The 18,366-nt window shown below is 44.9% G+C and overlaps 1 protein-coding gene across 2 annotated transcripts in view; it reads left to right on the top strand.

Annotated features, from left to right (window-relative positions):
- Window positions 1–15,462, top strand: part of mapre2 (microtubule-associated protein, RP/EB family, member 2) — a 32,707-nt gene extending 17,245 nt beyond the window's left edge. For both annotated transcript variants that reach the window (XM_023843390.2, XM_023843389.2), the window contains 6 exons: window positions 8,067–8,194; window positions 9,410–9,555; window positions 9,898–10,114; window positions 12,826–12,983; window positions 13,368–13,526; window positions 14,330–15,462. In XM_023843390.2, the coding sequence (XP_023699158.1) occupies window positions 8,074–8,194; window positions 9,410–9,555; window positions 9,898–10,114; window positions 12,826–12,983; window positions 13,368–13,526; window positions 14,330–14,407 (879 nt within the window). In that variant the 5' untranslated portion in view covers window positions 8,067–8,073 and the 3' untranslated portion in view covers window positions 14,408–15,462. The remainder of the gene's footprint in view (window positions 1–8,066; window positions 8,195–9,409; window positions 9,556–9,897; window positions 10,115–12,825; window positions 12,984–13,367; window positions 13,527–14,329) is intronic.
- Window positions 15,463–18,366: the final 2,904 nt, after the last annotated feature.

Here is an 18,366-nt window from a genome sequence, read left to right as displayed (position 1 = left end):
GACACTTTAAGTACTGGAATTTTTGGTGCTGGTCCTTGACCGGAAGTCAATGGAACCGAAAGTACGGTACTTGGTGCAGTGGAAAAGCGTCCTAACTCTGTTAATGAAAACCGGAAACGGACACTAGCAGCATTAATGAATGGAGCTCAGCTCTTGCTCATTTGTCACATCACCCTCTTAAAAAGACGACGTGAATGACGTGCATTTCCAAACACAAGATCATCAGCAACTGCACCAAGAATACTAACATCTGCACAAATGGTAGTTGAAGGTCGTAACGGTGTGAAAGCAGAACCTTAAAAAATGTCACAAGAAAGTTGTTGATAATTTGATTCTGCAGATATCAAATGCGCCACTGGATCATTTTGCTCTGAGTAAGCAAAGATCTTACTGTAGGTCTTGTGGTGGCTGCATTTAAACCTTCCGCTGTTGAAATAAAGTATATACTCATCTGACAAATAAACCTCGTAATTAGCAGAAAACCTTCTGCCTGGTATGGCTGCTTGTGACTACAATGACAGTTCCAAGCTAACTAGCTAATTTGAAGTACAGTAAGCAGTGTTTTTCCTGGTCTGGCGATAGACTAAGGCTTGACATGTCGTCCTGTTTTCTGGCTGCTTTTGAGTGTTCCTCATACAGGGGGGGTAAATAAAAGGAAAATGGCTAGCTGTTTGCCATCCTGGGAGACCTTTCAGCCCAGTATGTAGTATAGACTGTTGTTGACCATAGTATTCTGTTCAGCTGTTTCTTAATGCATAACTTGCATACCCTGTTAAACTCGGTGATCTGTTTGCAATTACTATGTCCCCAGCAGTGTGAGAGAACCACACTTGCCCTAATCTCTCACCCTTACCGAATACTTTACTACCTAATGTAGATCCCGCTTTATTTGAGAATTGTGATTATGATCTTTGCGTTCCAGGCTGTATTATTTGCATTATTAGCTTGGTTCAATGTGTGATCGTTTTAGAAAGTTGTTTGGTTTGTCTTGTGAAACGGTGGCTTGCGTGCCACGGTAAGGATTTGTTGGCTTCTAATTCTGCCCTTTGGTTAAGTTGCCCTAGTGCAACTATCTCACACTCTGGTGCTTTCCTCTGTCTTCTTGCCAAACTGAAATTTACTGTGAATTTTGTGACCTACGAAACACTTTGCTGTGGTCTTAAATAGGTGATACTGATGTTGCATTTTGTATTTGGTAGACCAGTTGGTAGAAGATACAATTACTTTAGAAGTAAATCTATGGAAAAAAAAGAATTGCAAATCCAAAATCATGTGTGTATATCTGTAACTTGACTAGTAGGCAAAGATTTCGCAAGTACACATCTGCTGTGACATTTCCAAAGAGATTCACACATTCAGTTCACACTCTACCTGTTGCACTCTAGGTTTACAGATTCTCATTTTACAAGAGTAGTTTAGACACTTTGTAGCCACTAACATGCTGTCGTTTCGTCGGCGTAGGTAGATAAATTTGCACCTCAAGTAATTGTACTTAAATGTCGCGACGATCTTGTATTTTTATGAAACACAGATCCATATTCAGGGTTGCAAAATGTGTACCTGTGCCCACCGCCTAAGTTTCATGAATACAATCCTCATTTTACAATTACGAATCTTTATGAGTTTACGATGTTCTGGCTGCGATAAGTCACTGTTTATGCATTTGCACCAGTACTTTGACAAATCACTAGTTATGTGGGGAAAGTTATGTTGCCAATGGGTTTTGACCAAAAAATATCACTGTGATTTCAGATCTACAATTCATTTTCTCCTTTAGATATAGATCTTCTTCCCCCTTCAGCCCAGCCCCCCCCCCCCACCCCCCAGTTTTCTGGAGCGCTCTATTTGGCTTATGCTCATCAGAAATTGATGACAGATTTTTCATTTTTTTTTTTGTCAAAACCCATTGGCCACTGGCAACATAACTTTCCCCACATAACTACTGATCCGTAGATGTAGCGCTGAAGGTGTATTTTTTTAATTATTTTGGCACAATTCCAGGGATTGGCTGCTTAACAATTTAAATGTTACCCAGTTAAACGTATTAATATTAGTGCGAGCATTCAGATTCTAACTTATTTTGACTTGCATGATCTTCTGTTAGTCGCTTTACTACCAACCAATAGCTTTATTTTAAATGACCAATGTCCTGCTTTCCAGAGAAGCCCTCAGTGTTGCTGTCACCTTAAAATCAATCCCTAGAAATATTTGGGGTGTAAAGTTCACTCATGCTTGTACTCTATGGAGGTTTTGCAGAGTGAAGTTTTTTAAAAAAAATTCTTTTACATGTCATTAGGGGCAATGCAGCCATCATCTGGGCATAAGATGAATGCATGTACTATGAGCGTATGTGTGCATCAAAACTTTTATTAGCTTCTCGGGAGACATGGGGCTTTCAGCAGGACACAACCCAGCACCAAGCAAATGCTTCTTTACAAGAAACACGCACAGACCCTCATATTTACTCACCCGTTCATCTGAACAGCTTGTCTTGAGGTTGTGGGCGGACCCTGAAGTGGCCGCGGGGAGGTCACACTGAAGGTACTCAAAGCTGTTTCTGGCTTACAGGTATGGGGCAACAGCAAGGCAGCGACATCCCCCCCCCCAATCCGCTTATCCACCAACAATTAACAATTATCTATCAATCAGCCACGGAGCCGCTTTCTGTTTATCGTGAAGGAGCTGTCCAGGGATTTAACCAGAAATGTGTCTCTGGGCCGATCCAGCAAGGCCACAGCGAAACAGCATGAGAATGTTGGTCTTGAAGCATTTACAGACAGATCATGGTGTCTGTGTGTGTGTCTGTGTGTGTGTCTGTGTGTGTGTCTGTGTGTGTGTGTGTGTGAGAGAGAGAGATCGAGGTCAGTCGGCTGGGATGTGTCTATGTACACGTACATAGCCGACTCAGCCAGGGCTTAAGTGTGGCTGGGATTGGGCTCCTGCTGACCTTTGCTCTGCTGTCAGAAATGAAGACAAATGGAGTGGGGGGTGTTTTAAGGTAATGGGCTGTGCTCTGCAGTCCATCGCTGATTCACTGCAGCGTTGTATCTGCTGTCTGAGGTGCATCAGGACCTGGCTAATCTCTTTGCAGTGAGTCAGTGCTTCATCTCCAGCAGTGGACTGACCAGCTCTTGTTGCTCACACTGGCATGGCTAAGGCGATGCGGGGAGACGGGGATGTTGTGCTCATTCGTCTGACTGACATTAGACCCCAACAATGTCGGACGCTGGATTCAGAAACAAAGTTGACACCCACAGATTTGTTTTGTGCGATGATTATAGGTCGCATGCATTTTGATGTTCTGCTTTTCTGTAAGTACAGTGCTAGTCTCGCTGCTTTCATTTTACTCCCAAAAGGTATAGTAAGCAAACAGTAATGTAACAGTGAAACAATAGCATCAACTCACTGAAGTGTTTCTGATAATAATGTCGTGTGGCTCAGTGCGTCAGGGCACTGGTTCAAATCCCCTGCCCATCACAGTAATGCCATTGTGGGGACCTTGAGAACAAGGGCCCTAATCCCCAGTTACTCTAGGGACTGTCTGACCCTGCTTTCTCAGTCGTACGTTTTTTTGGGTGTCTGTTAACGTTTTCTGCTAAAGAAATGTCCAGGTGAATTGCTTAGTGTATCCACTACCTGCTGAATTTCTCTTACCTCTGCTGTATTTTTTGACTGTATGTAGATGCATGTTATAAATGGCTGTTAAACTGCAAGCACTTTTCAAATTCTTAACATTTTTGGCCCACATTCAATGTGCCAAATAGGGTCTTTTTTTTTTCCCTCTTTTCTTTTCCACGGCCATCCTCCGAGTGACACTGGAACTTGCCGTTTTTGGCCCCAGTCCGCACCAGGATACCACAGCCAGTGCCTGCCTTCAAGGTCACGTCTCTGCACTATGGATACGAGTTGTCTGAAGGCGTGTTTTGCACAGTGGGTTTTAATTTCCTCGACTATAGTGGTTTTAGTTAATTTAACGGGAATACTAATTTGTCCTTGGTTCATCCTCCTTTGGCACAGTAGTGGGTACTGTTTATGCTTCCAGGAGAGATAATTGGAATTGTGTACTTATGTACTGCTTTGGCTTAAAGTACTCACCTGGAAAGCATTAAGTTTAAAATGAATGAATAGTACCCACCACTACCTTATAATGCACGGCAAAACCTGTAATGATCCAGTCGCCAAGTTCCCTGTCAGAACCGGGCCTCTGGTGTCCGTCTCCGCCGACTTGGATCTTGACAATACAGGTCAACGCACAACGTTCAGTTCCTTTCTGCACAATGTGCTGTTGGAGAGGTTACTTCCCAAAACAGCTCGGATCTGCTGCTCTTCAGCTCTCAGTTAAGATGAGGAGAAAGATTGTCTTCTATTTTTAAATCGAAGGGGATTTCCTGCCGATTGTCAGTCGTTTTCTTGCTATGTTGTCCTTCGCGACTCTGGCTGAAGCTTGTAAGATCCTTACCTTCAGTTTTATTTTGAGGAAAGGGACTGGACAAACCGAATGTATTAAATGGGAATACGCTTCTGACAACCAAAATGTAAAGGGTACCAGTGTTTACTGGAAAATCTGTATATTGTACCAACAGTGATGTCCGGTCTGCTGACTCAGTGGGTGACACTGTAACCTGGGGCTTCCAGGGCTGTGAATTTGCTTCCTGCCCCCTCTCTGCATGTATTCTTGTTTTCGCGTGTTTCACCTAGCCAGGTTTTTATTTTTATTTATTCATTTGAGAGCTTGGCATTTGAGAGCTTGGCATCCGAGTTCTCCGTGGTCTCCGTCTGTCTTTCTGTCTCTCTGACTCTATCTGTCTTCCTCCCTTCCTGAACTGGTGTCTTACCCACAGTGTCTCTTGATTCGTGCCCCTGTGCTTCTTGGGATAATCTCCAGGCTCCCCCCACAGCCTTGTACTGGGAACACTATTATTGATGGATGGATGCTCAGATGACAGTATTTTAAAAAATCGGTAGGGGGGGGGGATGCTTTGTCCAAACATGACGCACAATTATGAGCATGGCACTTTATGTTGTGGTTGCATTGTGTATTTGGCGGGCTGGCTGTAGAGCAGAGCAGGGTGAGTCTCGAGTGCAGTAAACAGGCGGGTGCTTCAGGGTGAGTCGCAAGTGCAGTAAACAGGTGCCTTGAAAGGAGCTGAAAAGCACTTAATGAAACAAAACACGGTCATATCTGTCTTTGCCAAGGCCCAGGGTAACCGTTAAAACAAACGTCGTCACCTTATAATACACATACTTGTAACATGGTAACGTCTGCCTCCTCCTCATGTCGGATCTCAATGACAGCTCCCCCCGCTGCCTCCAATGTTAATGTAGGGAGTTCTCTGTTCCCATAGGCATTTTAGGTATGCTGTGATTTGTAGCCCATTTCATTCTTGTGTGCATAACGTAACCCTGAAATCTGTGTCACATGGTGAACATAAGGGAGAGAATTTGCTTGTCTGAAACTCCATCAGTTAGGTGGAGTTTGCATCCAACTGATTATCCTGTTCAGGGCTGCGGTGGGGCTGCAGTCTCCCTGGACAACACAGGGTGCCATGCTGGATGGGGACACCAGTTCATCACAGGACACACACACACACACACACACACAGGTTTGTAATTATATCTTTGTGGGGAATCTCCATTCTTTTCTATGGGGAAAACTCTAATCCCGACATGACAACCTTAAGCCCTACCCAACCTTAACCATAACCATAAATAACCAAACCAAATACGAGACTTTAGGCATTTTTAAATTTTTTTGATTGCATTCACAGATCTTTGTGAATCTCCTTGGTCCCCACAATGTAATATAAACCTAATCCACAATGAAATATAAACCTAATCCACACACACACACACACACACACACACACACACACAGTGATAACATCCATCCATTTTCTTTACCCACATGTCCTATGCAGGGTCATGGCGGGGGGGGGGGGGTATTCTGGAAGCTATGGGTATAAGGCAGGAAACAACCCAGGATGGGGCTCCTGCCCATCACACAGTAATACGCTGTGGACAATTTAGAAACCCAGATGATACAAGGAGATGCCTGGAAACTCCCCACGTAGAAATTGGAGGAGGGATTCGAACCCCCAACCCTGGAGGTCTTCACACCCACTGAGCCACCATGCTGCCCTTTATGGCTGCATGACATAGTGTCACTGTCTTCCTTTCATCTCAGTTGTATTCATGTAAATAAAAAGCCTGAGAGACATGAAGCACCTTAATCCCTGTAATATCATATCGCAGCAGCAATATTCCTGCATCATTCCTGACGGTCGTGTCACAGCCTGCTGCCTCCGTGTTCCCATCCAGAATATATCGTCATTTTTTAAATCTTTGCCTTTCTCCAGTATGGCCCTTCCAATTAATGTACTGATTGATGCACATTTTAAACATATGCTGAGCCAGTATGACCTTTGTTAAAATACAGGCTTGGTAGATGGCTCTTCAAACGCTGTTCGGGACGATGCTTCAGAAGAATTCCTTTTTATTTGGTACAGTGGTTTAGTACAGTGGTTCTGCATTTCTAAAAGGGATACAGGGCAGTGCTGCTGAATAATTCATTCTCGGCCGTGTTGGATGGCCTTTGTGTAAATCCCCTTCCAGTGGGTAAATCCTGAGCGTAGTGCTGTGGAGTAATGTTTGGCTCCGCTGCTAAACCCTTTAATTAGTTCTTATAATGACTAAATGGTGCTTTCATGGGGGTTAGAAGGAGAAGGGGTATCTGACAAGGGAGTGGAGGAGCTCCAGCTTTGGGCTGACGGGTTACATGACCACTGCTTCCACATGCCATGTTGATCAGGCACCCAGGAGCAGAGTTCTGACCAGCAAGCCGTCGTCTTTGGGGAACGATGGCGTTTCCCACGGTGACAGCCGTTGATACTACATGTTTGCTCTCGTGCTTGAATGCATTCCAGCTCTTGCGACATTAGTAAGGTATTAGTAACGTAAGGTTATAATGTGTGGTTGAGCCTCCCAAGCCTGCTGCATCAGGGCCTCTAGCTGTTCAGTTTGCTGCACTTGGCTCTGAGGTAGCGGGTGCTGAGCCGTCATGCCATCCACTGGCATGTGGGGGCGGTTTGTTTACATGAGGTTTGATTACATGTCCTGGCAAAATCACTGCAAATCCATGCAGCAATCTTGTTTTTCACACTCCTTGTGGAGATGACTCTTATTGATTACTTTATTTATTCGACTTATTTTTAATATCGCTGTGTCCTCCGTACTGTCTGTGGGCAATTAATCGAATTTTAATTTCAGTATCGATTTTGGCTACCAACAATTATCAAAACAAAATAATAGAGAGAAAACTATTGTTGTGCTGCTTTTTGTTTCGCAGTGATGCTTCTGTTTGGTCTTGTGTTATAAGTCCAGTGCACCCCTTTCTAGCCCCTTTTATTTGTTTCTCTCCAAATATAATGGGGTTCGTGGAATTCCACTGTTAAAAGTCCACTGCTTTTTTAAAAAGTTCAGTAAATGCATATTTCCAAAGTCATTGACTTATCATGTCAAATAATCACAAAAATAATCGTGATTATGACTTTTTCCCTAATCAAGCAGCCCTACAACCTGTGTTAGAGTCACACTGCGGGTCAGAGCATGAAGGAGGTCTTCCCAGGTGCAGTGCCAGTTCAGCACAATGTAATCTAGGTCTCTGTCAATCCTGCATTTACCCTAAGCACTTATGAAGATGTGGACATGTTACCATTGAGTTCTCATTTCCATTTTGCATTTATGTTTTGCTAAGAGCTGAGCAGTCGGTCGGATGTTACTTTTCTGGTGAAACACATGGGAATGATGTGATCGGGTCAGTAAGGCTGCCTGAGGAACCAGCAGCTTTCCTTTGTCCTGCCTGTCGTTCTCCTTCCTGAAGCGCATTCCTACGTTTTCCCTGTCACTTGATCGGAAGACGATCACAGGCCTGGGGGGCGCACGTCTGCCATGCCGCTTGTTCTGGAGCATGCAGGATGCCACACAGTCTTTCAGTGTATCTGTTTATTGTCTCTGCTCATACTGGACTCTCTACTGATCATGGGCTGCTGTGGTGTGTTTGCTTGCAGCTGGGGGATGGCGGTCAATGTGTATTCTACCTCAATAACCCAGGAGACCATGAGCAGACATGACATCACTGCCTGGGTCAACGACATCCTCTGTTTAAACTACACAAAAGTGGAGCAGCTGTCCTCAGGTGAGCCGGGGCTACCGGTGTGTGTCTGTGTGTGTGTGGGTGTGTCTGTCTGCGACGGTGGTGGGGAAAACCAGCAGAACCACCACAGTGACTGAGATTTACCCAGGGCAGGGTCCTGGAGTGAAGCTCAAGTGACTGACACTGCATATCACCCAGCCAGGGAATCTCAGGGCATTATGGATTATAGCACATCATGGAGCTTGAGGACGTGAATCCCGATTTATGTATCAGCATGTATGTAGTGTACCGTGTCTGATGTGTTCTTTCATGGTAAAGGACTGTAGGTTTTGGGTGTGCAAAAGATTACAAATTTACATTGACCTTTTAAAATCTAGATTAATAAGAGTGAAAATAAGATGTTTTTTTTTTTCTGTTGTTCTACTATTTAGCCTACATGCTGCTACCCAAATGATAATTTGTCATGATGTTCATTGGATATGTACTCGGAATCGATTGGCTGCTTATTATGCCATGTCTGTTCTGATTGGTGTTTGAGGATTAGATGTGTTATTGTAAACGGTCCTGGTTTTGGTCGGATAAATCTAATCATGAAGAATTAGTCTTATGAGGAATTAGATTGTTGTCTACATAGCAAGCTTTTTTTAAAATATACGTTTATGGCAGAATTATTATTTTTTTTCTTCTGACAAATTGTCCAGATGAATTCTTTTGTGCAGACTTCACTAACCACCTTATTAAAAGTTTGCATTTGAAAACTTGAATAGCTTATTGAATGCAACATTTTGTGTCTACATATGGCCGAATATTTAGAGCACATTGAAAATGGAATGAAATCGGTATTGTGTTGGGGGACAAAAAAAAACGAAGGAAATCCACTTGGTTTATGAAAGATGTATTACTGTGCAAGCAGAGACTTTTTTTTTTTTAATTACAGTGGCGGTCAACAATAGACAAGAAATGTGGGATGTGTGTGGTTCTGTTAAGTGTGTTGAAGCCCCCTATGGTTTCCTGTGCTGATCCTGTCGTTCAGTTATACATGTATATTGCTGTGTTAGGGACCCCCGATCGGTGCCTGCAGAGCAGTGACTGAGCCCAGCTCCCCTGCAGGCACTGACTGCTCAGGGCCCCCTACTGCCAGTTCATGGATATACAGTTTCTCATTTAGTGAAGGCAGTGCGGGTGCTGTGTTAGGGACCCCCGATCGGTGCCTGCAGAGCAGTGACTGAGCCCAGCTCCCCCGCCCTTGTTCCTCAGGGGCGGCTTACTGCCAGTTCATGGATTTGCTGTTTCCTGGGTGCATCAGCCTGAAAAAGGTGAAGTTTCAGGCGAAGCTGGAGCATGAATACATCCACAATTTCAAACTGCTGCAGGCCTCCTTCAAAAGGATGAACGTGGACAAGGTGAGCGGGCTGGACAGCTTGACCACCTGGTGCTGGATCTTGCAGTGTTTCCATTTAGAGCAGTGATTCTCATCCCACTCCGCAAGGACCCCATACAGTTCACATTTTTGCTCCCGTCCAACACTGCTGGTTCTTGATCTGGTTTGCTCTTAATTGTTTGGTTCAAGTATGTTGGGAGGAAGCAATAATGTATACTGGATAGGGGTCCTTGAGGAGTGGGTTGAGAATCACTGCTCTAAATGGGAACATTCCCCTGACATTGATTTAGAGTAAAGATGTACAAACCAGTAATCTGGTGGAATGTGAGAGATGTTTTCATAGCAGACTTCATGGTCATTCCAGATTATTCCAGTGGAGAAATTGGTCAAAGGCCGGTTTCAGGACAACCTCGACTTTATCCAGTGGTTCAAGAAATTTTTCGATGCCAACTACGATGGCAAGGAGTACAACCCCGTGCAAGCCCGGCAGGGGCAGGACGCCATCCCTCCCCCAGACCCTGGAGAGCAGATCTTCAACCTGCCCAAGAAGTCGCACCACGCCGCCAGCTCGCCAACTGCAGGTGAGCTTCCTGCCGGTGCGCCGGGACCCGTATGCTGGCTGTATACTATCTCTCTGCATATCAGTTAATCGCTGACCTTTGTGCCTCTTATCTGTGGTGTCTAATGGGGTTCAGTGCCTCCAGAACCTTCAGGTATCTACTGCTTATATAAAGTAATGTGAAAAAGAAAGTACGCCCTCTTCTCAGTCCTAAGGTGTCATGTATCATCTGGACCTGGTGGCAATGTGTGGCTCAGTGGGCTAAGCCTGTGTGCCTGTAATCAGAAAACTGTCAGAAGACGGTGTGAGCAAGGCCCTTAACCCCCAGCTCCCTGGGCGCCCCAACAAGTGGCTGCCCTTCGCAGACAGCTTACTGTGCAAAGAGCAAGTTGATGGAGGCGTAAAGACAATTTCCCACGGGGATTGATAAAAGTATCTATTATTATTATTATTATTGTTGTTGTTGTTGTTATTATTATACCCTCTGGTGTAAAACACACAAGACATTCCACCGTGTTGTCATTTAGTTAACAAAAATTAAGCCAAAATGGAGAAGCTGTGTGTGGAAAAACGATGTACACCCCATGATTCAATAGACTGTAGACCCACCTTTAGCAACAATAACTTGAAGTATCATTAAGAGTCTCGCATGGTTGTGGTGTAATTCTGGCCCAGTCTCCTTTACAACATTGCTTCCGTTCATTGAGGTTTGTGGGCATTTCTTTATGCACAGTCCTCTTAAGGTCCCGCCACAGCATTTCAATCGGGCTGAGGCCCGGACTCACTGGGCCATTGCGACACCTTGATTCTTTTCTCTTTCAGCGGTTCTGTTGTAGAGTTGCTGGTGTGCTTGGGATCATTGTCTTGTTGCATGACCCAGTTTTGGCCAAGCTTTACCTGTCGGACAGATGGCCTCTACAGTACTTTGGTATACAGAGGAGTTCATGGCCGACTCATCGACTGCAAGGCGCCCAGGGCCCATAACTGTAAAACAAGCCCAAATCATCACCCCTCCACCACCATGCTTGACAGTCGGTATGAGGTGTTTGTGCTGATATGCTGTTTGGTTTTCGGCAAATATGGCACGATGTATTGTGGCCAAACATCTCCACTTTGGTCTCGTCTGTACAAAGGACATTGTTCCAAATGTCATGTGGTTTGTTCAGATGCAGCTTTGCAAACCCAAGCCGTGCTGCCATGTTCTTTTCAGAGAGAAGAGGTCTTCTCCTGGCAGCCCTTCCAAACAAGCCATACTTGTGCAGTCTTTTCCTAATTGTACTGTCATGAACTTTAACATTTAGCATGCTAACTGAAGCCTGTAGAGTCTGAGATGTAGCTCTTGCAGTTTCTCTGAGTATTGTATGGACCTTAGGGTGAATTTGCTGGAACGTCCACTCCTGGGGAAGATTGCAAACGGTCTTTAATGTCTTCCGCTTGTGGATAATCTTTCTCACTGTAGAATGATGGACATTGTTTGGAAATGGCCAGTCTGGTGTTTGCCAGACTGACGGGCAGCAACAATTGCTTCTCTAAGAAAATTGCTGATGTCTTTCCTCCTTGGTATTGTGGTAACACACACCTGACTGCTCCAGACCAGCAAACTGCCAAAACTTCTGCTTTTATAGAGATGGTCATACTTTCTGAGGAATCAATCAGTCAAAGGCATTTGATTTGCAGCTCCCGGCATTCCTATGGATGCAGAAGGGTGCACTTCACTTTTCACACACTGATTCTGCATTTTAGCTTAGCTTTGTTAAATAAATAATGACACGGTGTAATATGTCATGTGTTGTTCATCTGAAGTTGTTTACCTAATTGTAAGACCTGCTAAGGACCATATAATTTTGTATTATGTCCTGATACGTAAAACCTTAGAATTGACTGCAGACCTATAAAGCAAGGAAGAAGTCCTTCATTAATGAGAGACAGAGAAGAGCCAGGCTGCAGTCTGCAAAAAATGTATCATTTACACAGAAGCTTACCCATAAATCGAGAATCGAGTGAATTTAGACATTTTACTGTGGTTTTTTCTTACCAGAGCTGTATTTCAGAGTTCAAATCTTTTTGAAGTTCAAGAGATGCATATTTCCAAAGTCAATGAGTAATCATGTTAAATAATCGTAATCTCAATATCGACCAAACTAATTGTGCAGCCTTAGTATTGATGCGCTACACCTGTATCCCTTCTCTTTTGTCAAAGTACTGATGGAAGCAGATGGACGGCAGTGTTGTAGACTGCAGGCTCTGTTTTGTGGTCATTTACACTGCAATGCACGCGAATGATGAATGACCACTGCTTTTTCACGCTCACATACTAACCAAAGCAGTCCCCCGTATGATAACCCCAGGGGTTAGTGCAGCCTCAACACCGTAATGGGACAGACTGTCTAACAGGAACATGGAAGCTGACCTCCATACCTCTAGAAAAACCATTTTGGGTCATTGTGAAAGAGAAGAGAAGGATTTTGTTTAATTGTGTAATGTTCTTCTCAAGATGTTTTCCTGTAGTTTGTCAGGTTGATGTTAGTGCTGTTTTTTTTATAGTAATACTATGCTTTTGTGGCGACGGATTATCTTTGCGGTTATGTTTCGGGAATGAAGCCTGTTAGCTGCAGGTCTGAAAAGTGCTACAGAGTGTAGAGAACTGCTGGGAATGAGCCCAGATGCAGGGTTGGTAGTAGCTCTGCCACGACTCCCGTGGATGCCGCTTATGCCCCACCCCGCGTCTTCCAGGTGCCACGCGGGCAGCTGCAGCTCCGAAGCCCTCCACACCGACATCCCGACCGTCCTCCGCTAAGAAGATCCCGCCGCCGGCGGTAGCAGGGGCCATGGCGGCCCCGGCCAAGGGGGAGAAGGAGCTGGAGACTCAGGTGGTGCAGCTCAACGAGCAGGTGGGTGTTTGGTGAGGCTCAACGTAGAGCACAGTGAAGCGCAAAGATCGAAAGGGAGCCTTTCAGCCATAGATATTTCTGCCAGTACAATAACTGGAATAGCGTCCTGCCTGCAGTGTCGCTATCTTTCTGGTGTTTCCCAATGTGGCCCTCGGGGATGCACGGCCGGTCCATGTTTTCGCTCCCTCCAAGCTCCTGGCAGATAGTCCACATTTTTGCTCCCTCCCAGCTCCCAGCAGGGTACTAGCAAAAACGTGGACTGTCTGTGGGTCCCCAAGGACTGGATTGGTGAAATAGTGTGCTAAATGGAAGTAAATGAAGCTGAGGGAGGAGCCGTGTGTCTCGCCGCTGGTTGACGCCCGCGTCCCACTCCGCTCCTGGCAGGTCAACACGCTGAAGCACGCCCTGGAAGGCGTGGAGAAGGAGAGAGACTTTTACTTTGGCAAGCTGCGAGAGATCGAGCTGCTGTGCCAGGAGCAGGGCCAGGAAAGTGCTCAGTTTGTGGATCGGCTAATGGAGGTCCTCTACTCCACGGAAGAGCAGGTGAGCCCGCTGTGTGCTGTCCCACCCCTCGCTTCTCACGGGTTCAAAACGCTCGGTAACGCATATATAATGCATTATAGACAGCTTTGTAATGCATTATAATGCAGTCATAAAGTATAATAAACAGCTATAACTGTAACTTTTTTAGTGCACTTACAAATATGTTCATGATGCATTATAATGGCTTATACTGGCCTGTATAATGCATTATGACGATATCTATAGTGCATTATAGATGAGAGCTTCATAGAGCATTCATAATGCATAAACACGGCTGTAATGTGTTATGCCTCTTTATAAAGAGTTGTAGCCGTGTTCATTATACTTTATGAATGCATTATAATGCATTATGAAGGTATATATAATGCACTATGATGAGTGCTTTAAGTAAAGTGTTACCGAATGTTCTCTCTGTTGTTGTTTAAGGGTCTCTGTTGAGGACATTCGTAGTTGGCATCAGAGCAGGTGACCTGGGTTAAATACCTCTCCGCACTGCATTAGTAGGCTGTGCTCAGCAGGCCCCGAGAATGCAGAGTTGGCTGACGGAACCGCTGTTCACCTGTAGGGGGCTGCGTTCCTCTCTATCATAGCCGTGCAGCATCATCACTCAACTAGACGCCATCTCGGTTATGGATGCAGTCTATAGAATGGCGCCGCCCTGCAGGTCTCAGAGTGTAGATACCAGTCGCTGTGCTGTCAGCCAGTCTGGGTGTCGTGAATCGAGGGGGAGACACTTATGAGGGGCTGATTGGGTGGAAAGCAGGAGGAATGAGACTGACGTCTGCTGTCGTCTGTCTGTGCAGGAGGGAGCAGCAGATCCTGGGGAGGAAGCTGCCCACGCAGCTCAGGAGGAAGAGGAGCCCCAACAGGAGGAGTACTGACTCCCCCACACCCCCCTCCCCCACTGTCCTTTGTTTTTGTGAGGACTGTTTTAAGCTTTTATTTTACCACCCCACCCCCCCATGTTCCCTCCCCAGCCAGTTTCTTCCTCTGAGGATCGTACACATAGAGTGGCTTGTCACGTGTGACCCCCACCCCTAAGTGCAGCGTTTGTGTGCTTTTGTGCCTGTCGTTGGAGTACCCCCTGGCGTCCCCCTATCATTGGCCTCCAGGGGACAGAGGACAGCGTGGATGCGTTCTGACCTGCAGTGTGTCACTCCACCTGTGACCTGTAGGGTTCTCGCGTGTCACATAGACGTTCCCAGCTCATCCCCCTCCTCTCGTTTTCACGACATCTTGCATAACGGTTCTGTTCATCATGTATGAACGCAATAAGTGTGCCCCTCGAAGAACTCCTTCCCACCCCCCCCTCCCTCAGTGTCATCATGTCAATGTATCTTGTAGAACAATGAGAAATGAATGATTTGACTTTTTTACTTTCAGTATACTGAATGAGGAAGGCTGTGTGTACACTAGGCATGCTCATTTCCATGTAAATGGGGGATTATTTTGCAGCAGTTGAGGTAAACAATTCAACTTAGCTCGTAAGTTAGATTTCGTTTTATTTGTGACAGTTATTACGAATTCCAAGGAATTGAAGTATCAGTGAAGTCGATGTATAAGAGTTGCTTATTTAATTTTTAACAAGTCCATGGAACGCTCACTGGGTGCTGTAATATAAGTACAGTACAGCAGTATGATACTGTTCCTCCGTACATTTACTATAATTAAACTCCATTGCTCATGTACCGCTTTATTCATATATTACTTGTAAAATGGAAAGGAATGTAAACAAATGTACTGTTTATAGGTATAAATAGCAAAAGAAAAAAATATTGGGGATTTCCTTAGATGCAAAACATTTTCCTCGCAATGTGCCAGTCATTGCACCTTCCCCGCAATCTGCTGCATGTTAGTATTTTATTTTTTTGTCTTTGTGAATAACAACCGGCTTTTATCTTTTTACATATTTAATAAAAAAAACCCGTTAAGTGAATTGTGTTTTTGTACGTTTAACCTGCCATTTCAAAGCTAAGGAGATTTGGATGGATTTGCTACAATAAAAAGTACAACTTTGAATGAAAAAAAGCAGTGGATTCACATGCTGTACACACTGTCTGTCCGGTCCTGTCTGTCTCTGTCTCTCTTCACATGCTGTACACACTGTCTGTCCGGTCCTGTCTGTCTCTGTCTCTCTTCACATGCTGTACACACTGTCTGTCCGGTCCTGTCTGTCTCTGTCTCTCTTCACATGCTGTACACACTGTCTGTCTCTGTCTCTCTTCACATGCTGTACACACTGTCTGTCTCTGTCTCTCTTCACATGCTGTACACACTGTCTGTCTCTGTCTCTCTTCACATGCTGTACACACTGTCTGTCCGGTCCTGTCTCTCTCTTCACATGCTGTACACACTGTCTGTCCGGTCCTGTCTGTCTGTCTCTCTTCACATGCTGTACACACTGTCTGTCCGGTCCTGTCTGTCTGTCTCTCTTCACATGCTGTACACACTGTCTGTCCGGTCCTGTCTGTCTGTCTCTCTTCACATGCTGTACACACTGTCTGTCCGGTCCTGTCTGTCTGTCTCTCTTCACATGCTGTACACACTGTCTGTCCGGTCCTGTCTGTCTGTCTCTCTTCACATGCTGTACACACTGTCTGTCCGGTCCTGTCTGTCTGTCTCTCTTCACATGCTGTACACACTGTCTGTCCGGTCCTGTCTGTCTGTCTCTCTTCACATGCTGTACACACTGTCTGTCCGGTCCTGTCTGTCTGTCTCTCTTCACATGCTGTACACACTGTCTGTCCGGTCCTGTCTGTCTGTCTCTCTTCACATGCTGTACACACTGTCTGTCCGGTCCTGTCTGTCTGTCTCTCTTCACATGCTGTACACACTGTCTGTCCGGTCCTGTCTGTCTGTCTCTCTTCACATGCTGTACACACTGTCTGTCCGGTCCTGTCTGTCTGTCTCTCTTCACATGCTGTACACACTGTCTGTCCGGTCCTGTCTGTCTGTCTCTCTTCACATGCTGTACACACTGTCTGTCCGGTCCTGTCTGTCTGTCTCTCTTCACATGCTGTACACACTGTCTGTCCGGTCCTGTCTGTCTGTCTCTCTTCACATGCTGTACACACTGTCTGTCCGGTCCTGTCTGTCTGTCTCTCTTCACATGCTGTACACACTGTCTGTCCGGTCCTGTCTGTCTGTCTCTCTTCACATGCTGTACACACTGTCTGTCCGGTCCTGTCTGTCTGTCTCTCTTCACATGCTGTACACACTGTCTGTCCGGTCCTGTCTGTCTGTCTCTCTTCACATGCTGTACACACTGTCTGTCCGGTCCTGTCTGTCTGTCTCTCTTCACATGCTGTACACACTGTCTGTCCGGTCCTGTCTCTCTCTGTCTCTCTTCACATGCTGTACTTACGCTCTGCATGTCTGTCTCTCTCTCTCTCCACAATTTGTTTTATCAGCTCTTTTGTACTCTGTACCTTCTATGTAAATGACGCTTTCAGTTCTTGAAGTATTCCAGCATTGAGTATCTGCTTCATTTTTTATACAGATTACAATGGGGTTACGTTCCAATAAACCTTTTGTAAGGGGAAAATGCATTTTAATACAGTATAGCTAACCTTACAAGCATTATAGCCTAGCCTACCTTAAACATGCTTAGAACACTTACATTAGCCTACTGTTCTGTCATCATTAACACAAAATCTATTTTATAATAAAATGTTGAATATCTCATGTAATTTATTGAATAATGTACTGAAAGTCAAGAACAGTCACCCTTCAAAATATCGTAACACAGACCATTGTAACCCCGGGGAATGTCTGCATATATTCCCAGCTGTCTGGATACATGCACATAAATGCTGTCAGGTCTCCTCAAGAGTGAGTAGAAGCTCCCCAACAGGAACACCAACATGCAAATGTGAAAGCTAGGTTGGTGGACGGATGAATAGATAGGATCAATGGAAGGATGAATAGATAGGATAAACAAATACATAGGATTGATATATATAGGAAGCAACAGATGCATTTTCCAGCCCAAAATTTAGTTAGTTAAGGGAGAGTTAAGTGCTTCTGGCACCCGACTAATCTACCTGTCTGACTAATAAATGCAGACTAACTTTAACCTGAGGTGCATCGTAGAGGTAGAAGTTTTGCCGAGTTGAATTGTGTAGCTATCAAGATGGAAGACAGAGATGGCTACTTCGCCAAATCACTGCTGAGTGCTTTGAATTTAGCTATTAGTAATCCTGTCTACCGCTGATTGGATGGGCTGGGGCTCAGTCATTTCTCTGATGCAGCTTTTCAGGTCGATCCAAACTCTACGTTTGTCACGAAGTGGCCAGACAGGCAGCAAGCAAGAGGAAAAGCAGGAAACCACAATCTGTCAGCCTGTTTCGTGCTTTACTTCTCGTCTTGAGATGAAAAGAGGCGCATTCTTCCCAAGCGTATTGCGAGTTTATCGTCGCTTCTCAAACACTAGCCTGAAGGCATCTTAGCGCTGTGACTATAAAGCCAGATAATGTGATGTTTTGACAAATACAAGATGACATTGATACCAACCTAAATTCCTCTTCAGATAGAGCATACGGGTTAATGTCTACAGGTGCAAATGCCCTATAAATCACTAGACTTAAATAGTGTGAGCTAAATTAGCTTAGCTGCCCTAATAATTTCAATACTCAAACTGATGACCTACACATACTGTAGCATGCCAGGATACTTTTTCAAACCCATTTAAACCAGTATCAATTGTTTATCACTTTTACTGCTTTCTCAGGGAGCACAGCAACAAAGAAACCTCATTTGCAGTATTGTTACGTCACAGTATTATGCTTTATGTTAGGTGCTAAATGTTGCCTTTCCTATTTTCTTATTTTGCTCTTTTTTT

The sequence above is a fragment of the Paramormyrops kingsleyae genome, chromosome 4 (genome assembly GCF_048594095.1).
Source record: "Paramormyrops kingsleyae isolate MSU_618 chromosome 4, PKINGS_0.4, whole genome shotgun sequence".
NCBI classification, from domain to species: Eukaryota; Metazoa; Chordata; class Actinopteri; order Osteoglossiformes; family Mormyridae; genus Paramormyrops; species Paramormyrops kingsleyae.
Note: the sequence above shows the minus strand (reverse complement) of the source record. Positions and strands in the feature narration are given on the sequence as shown.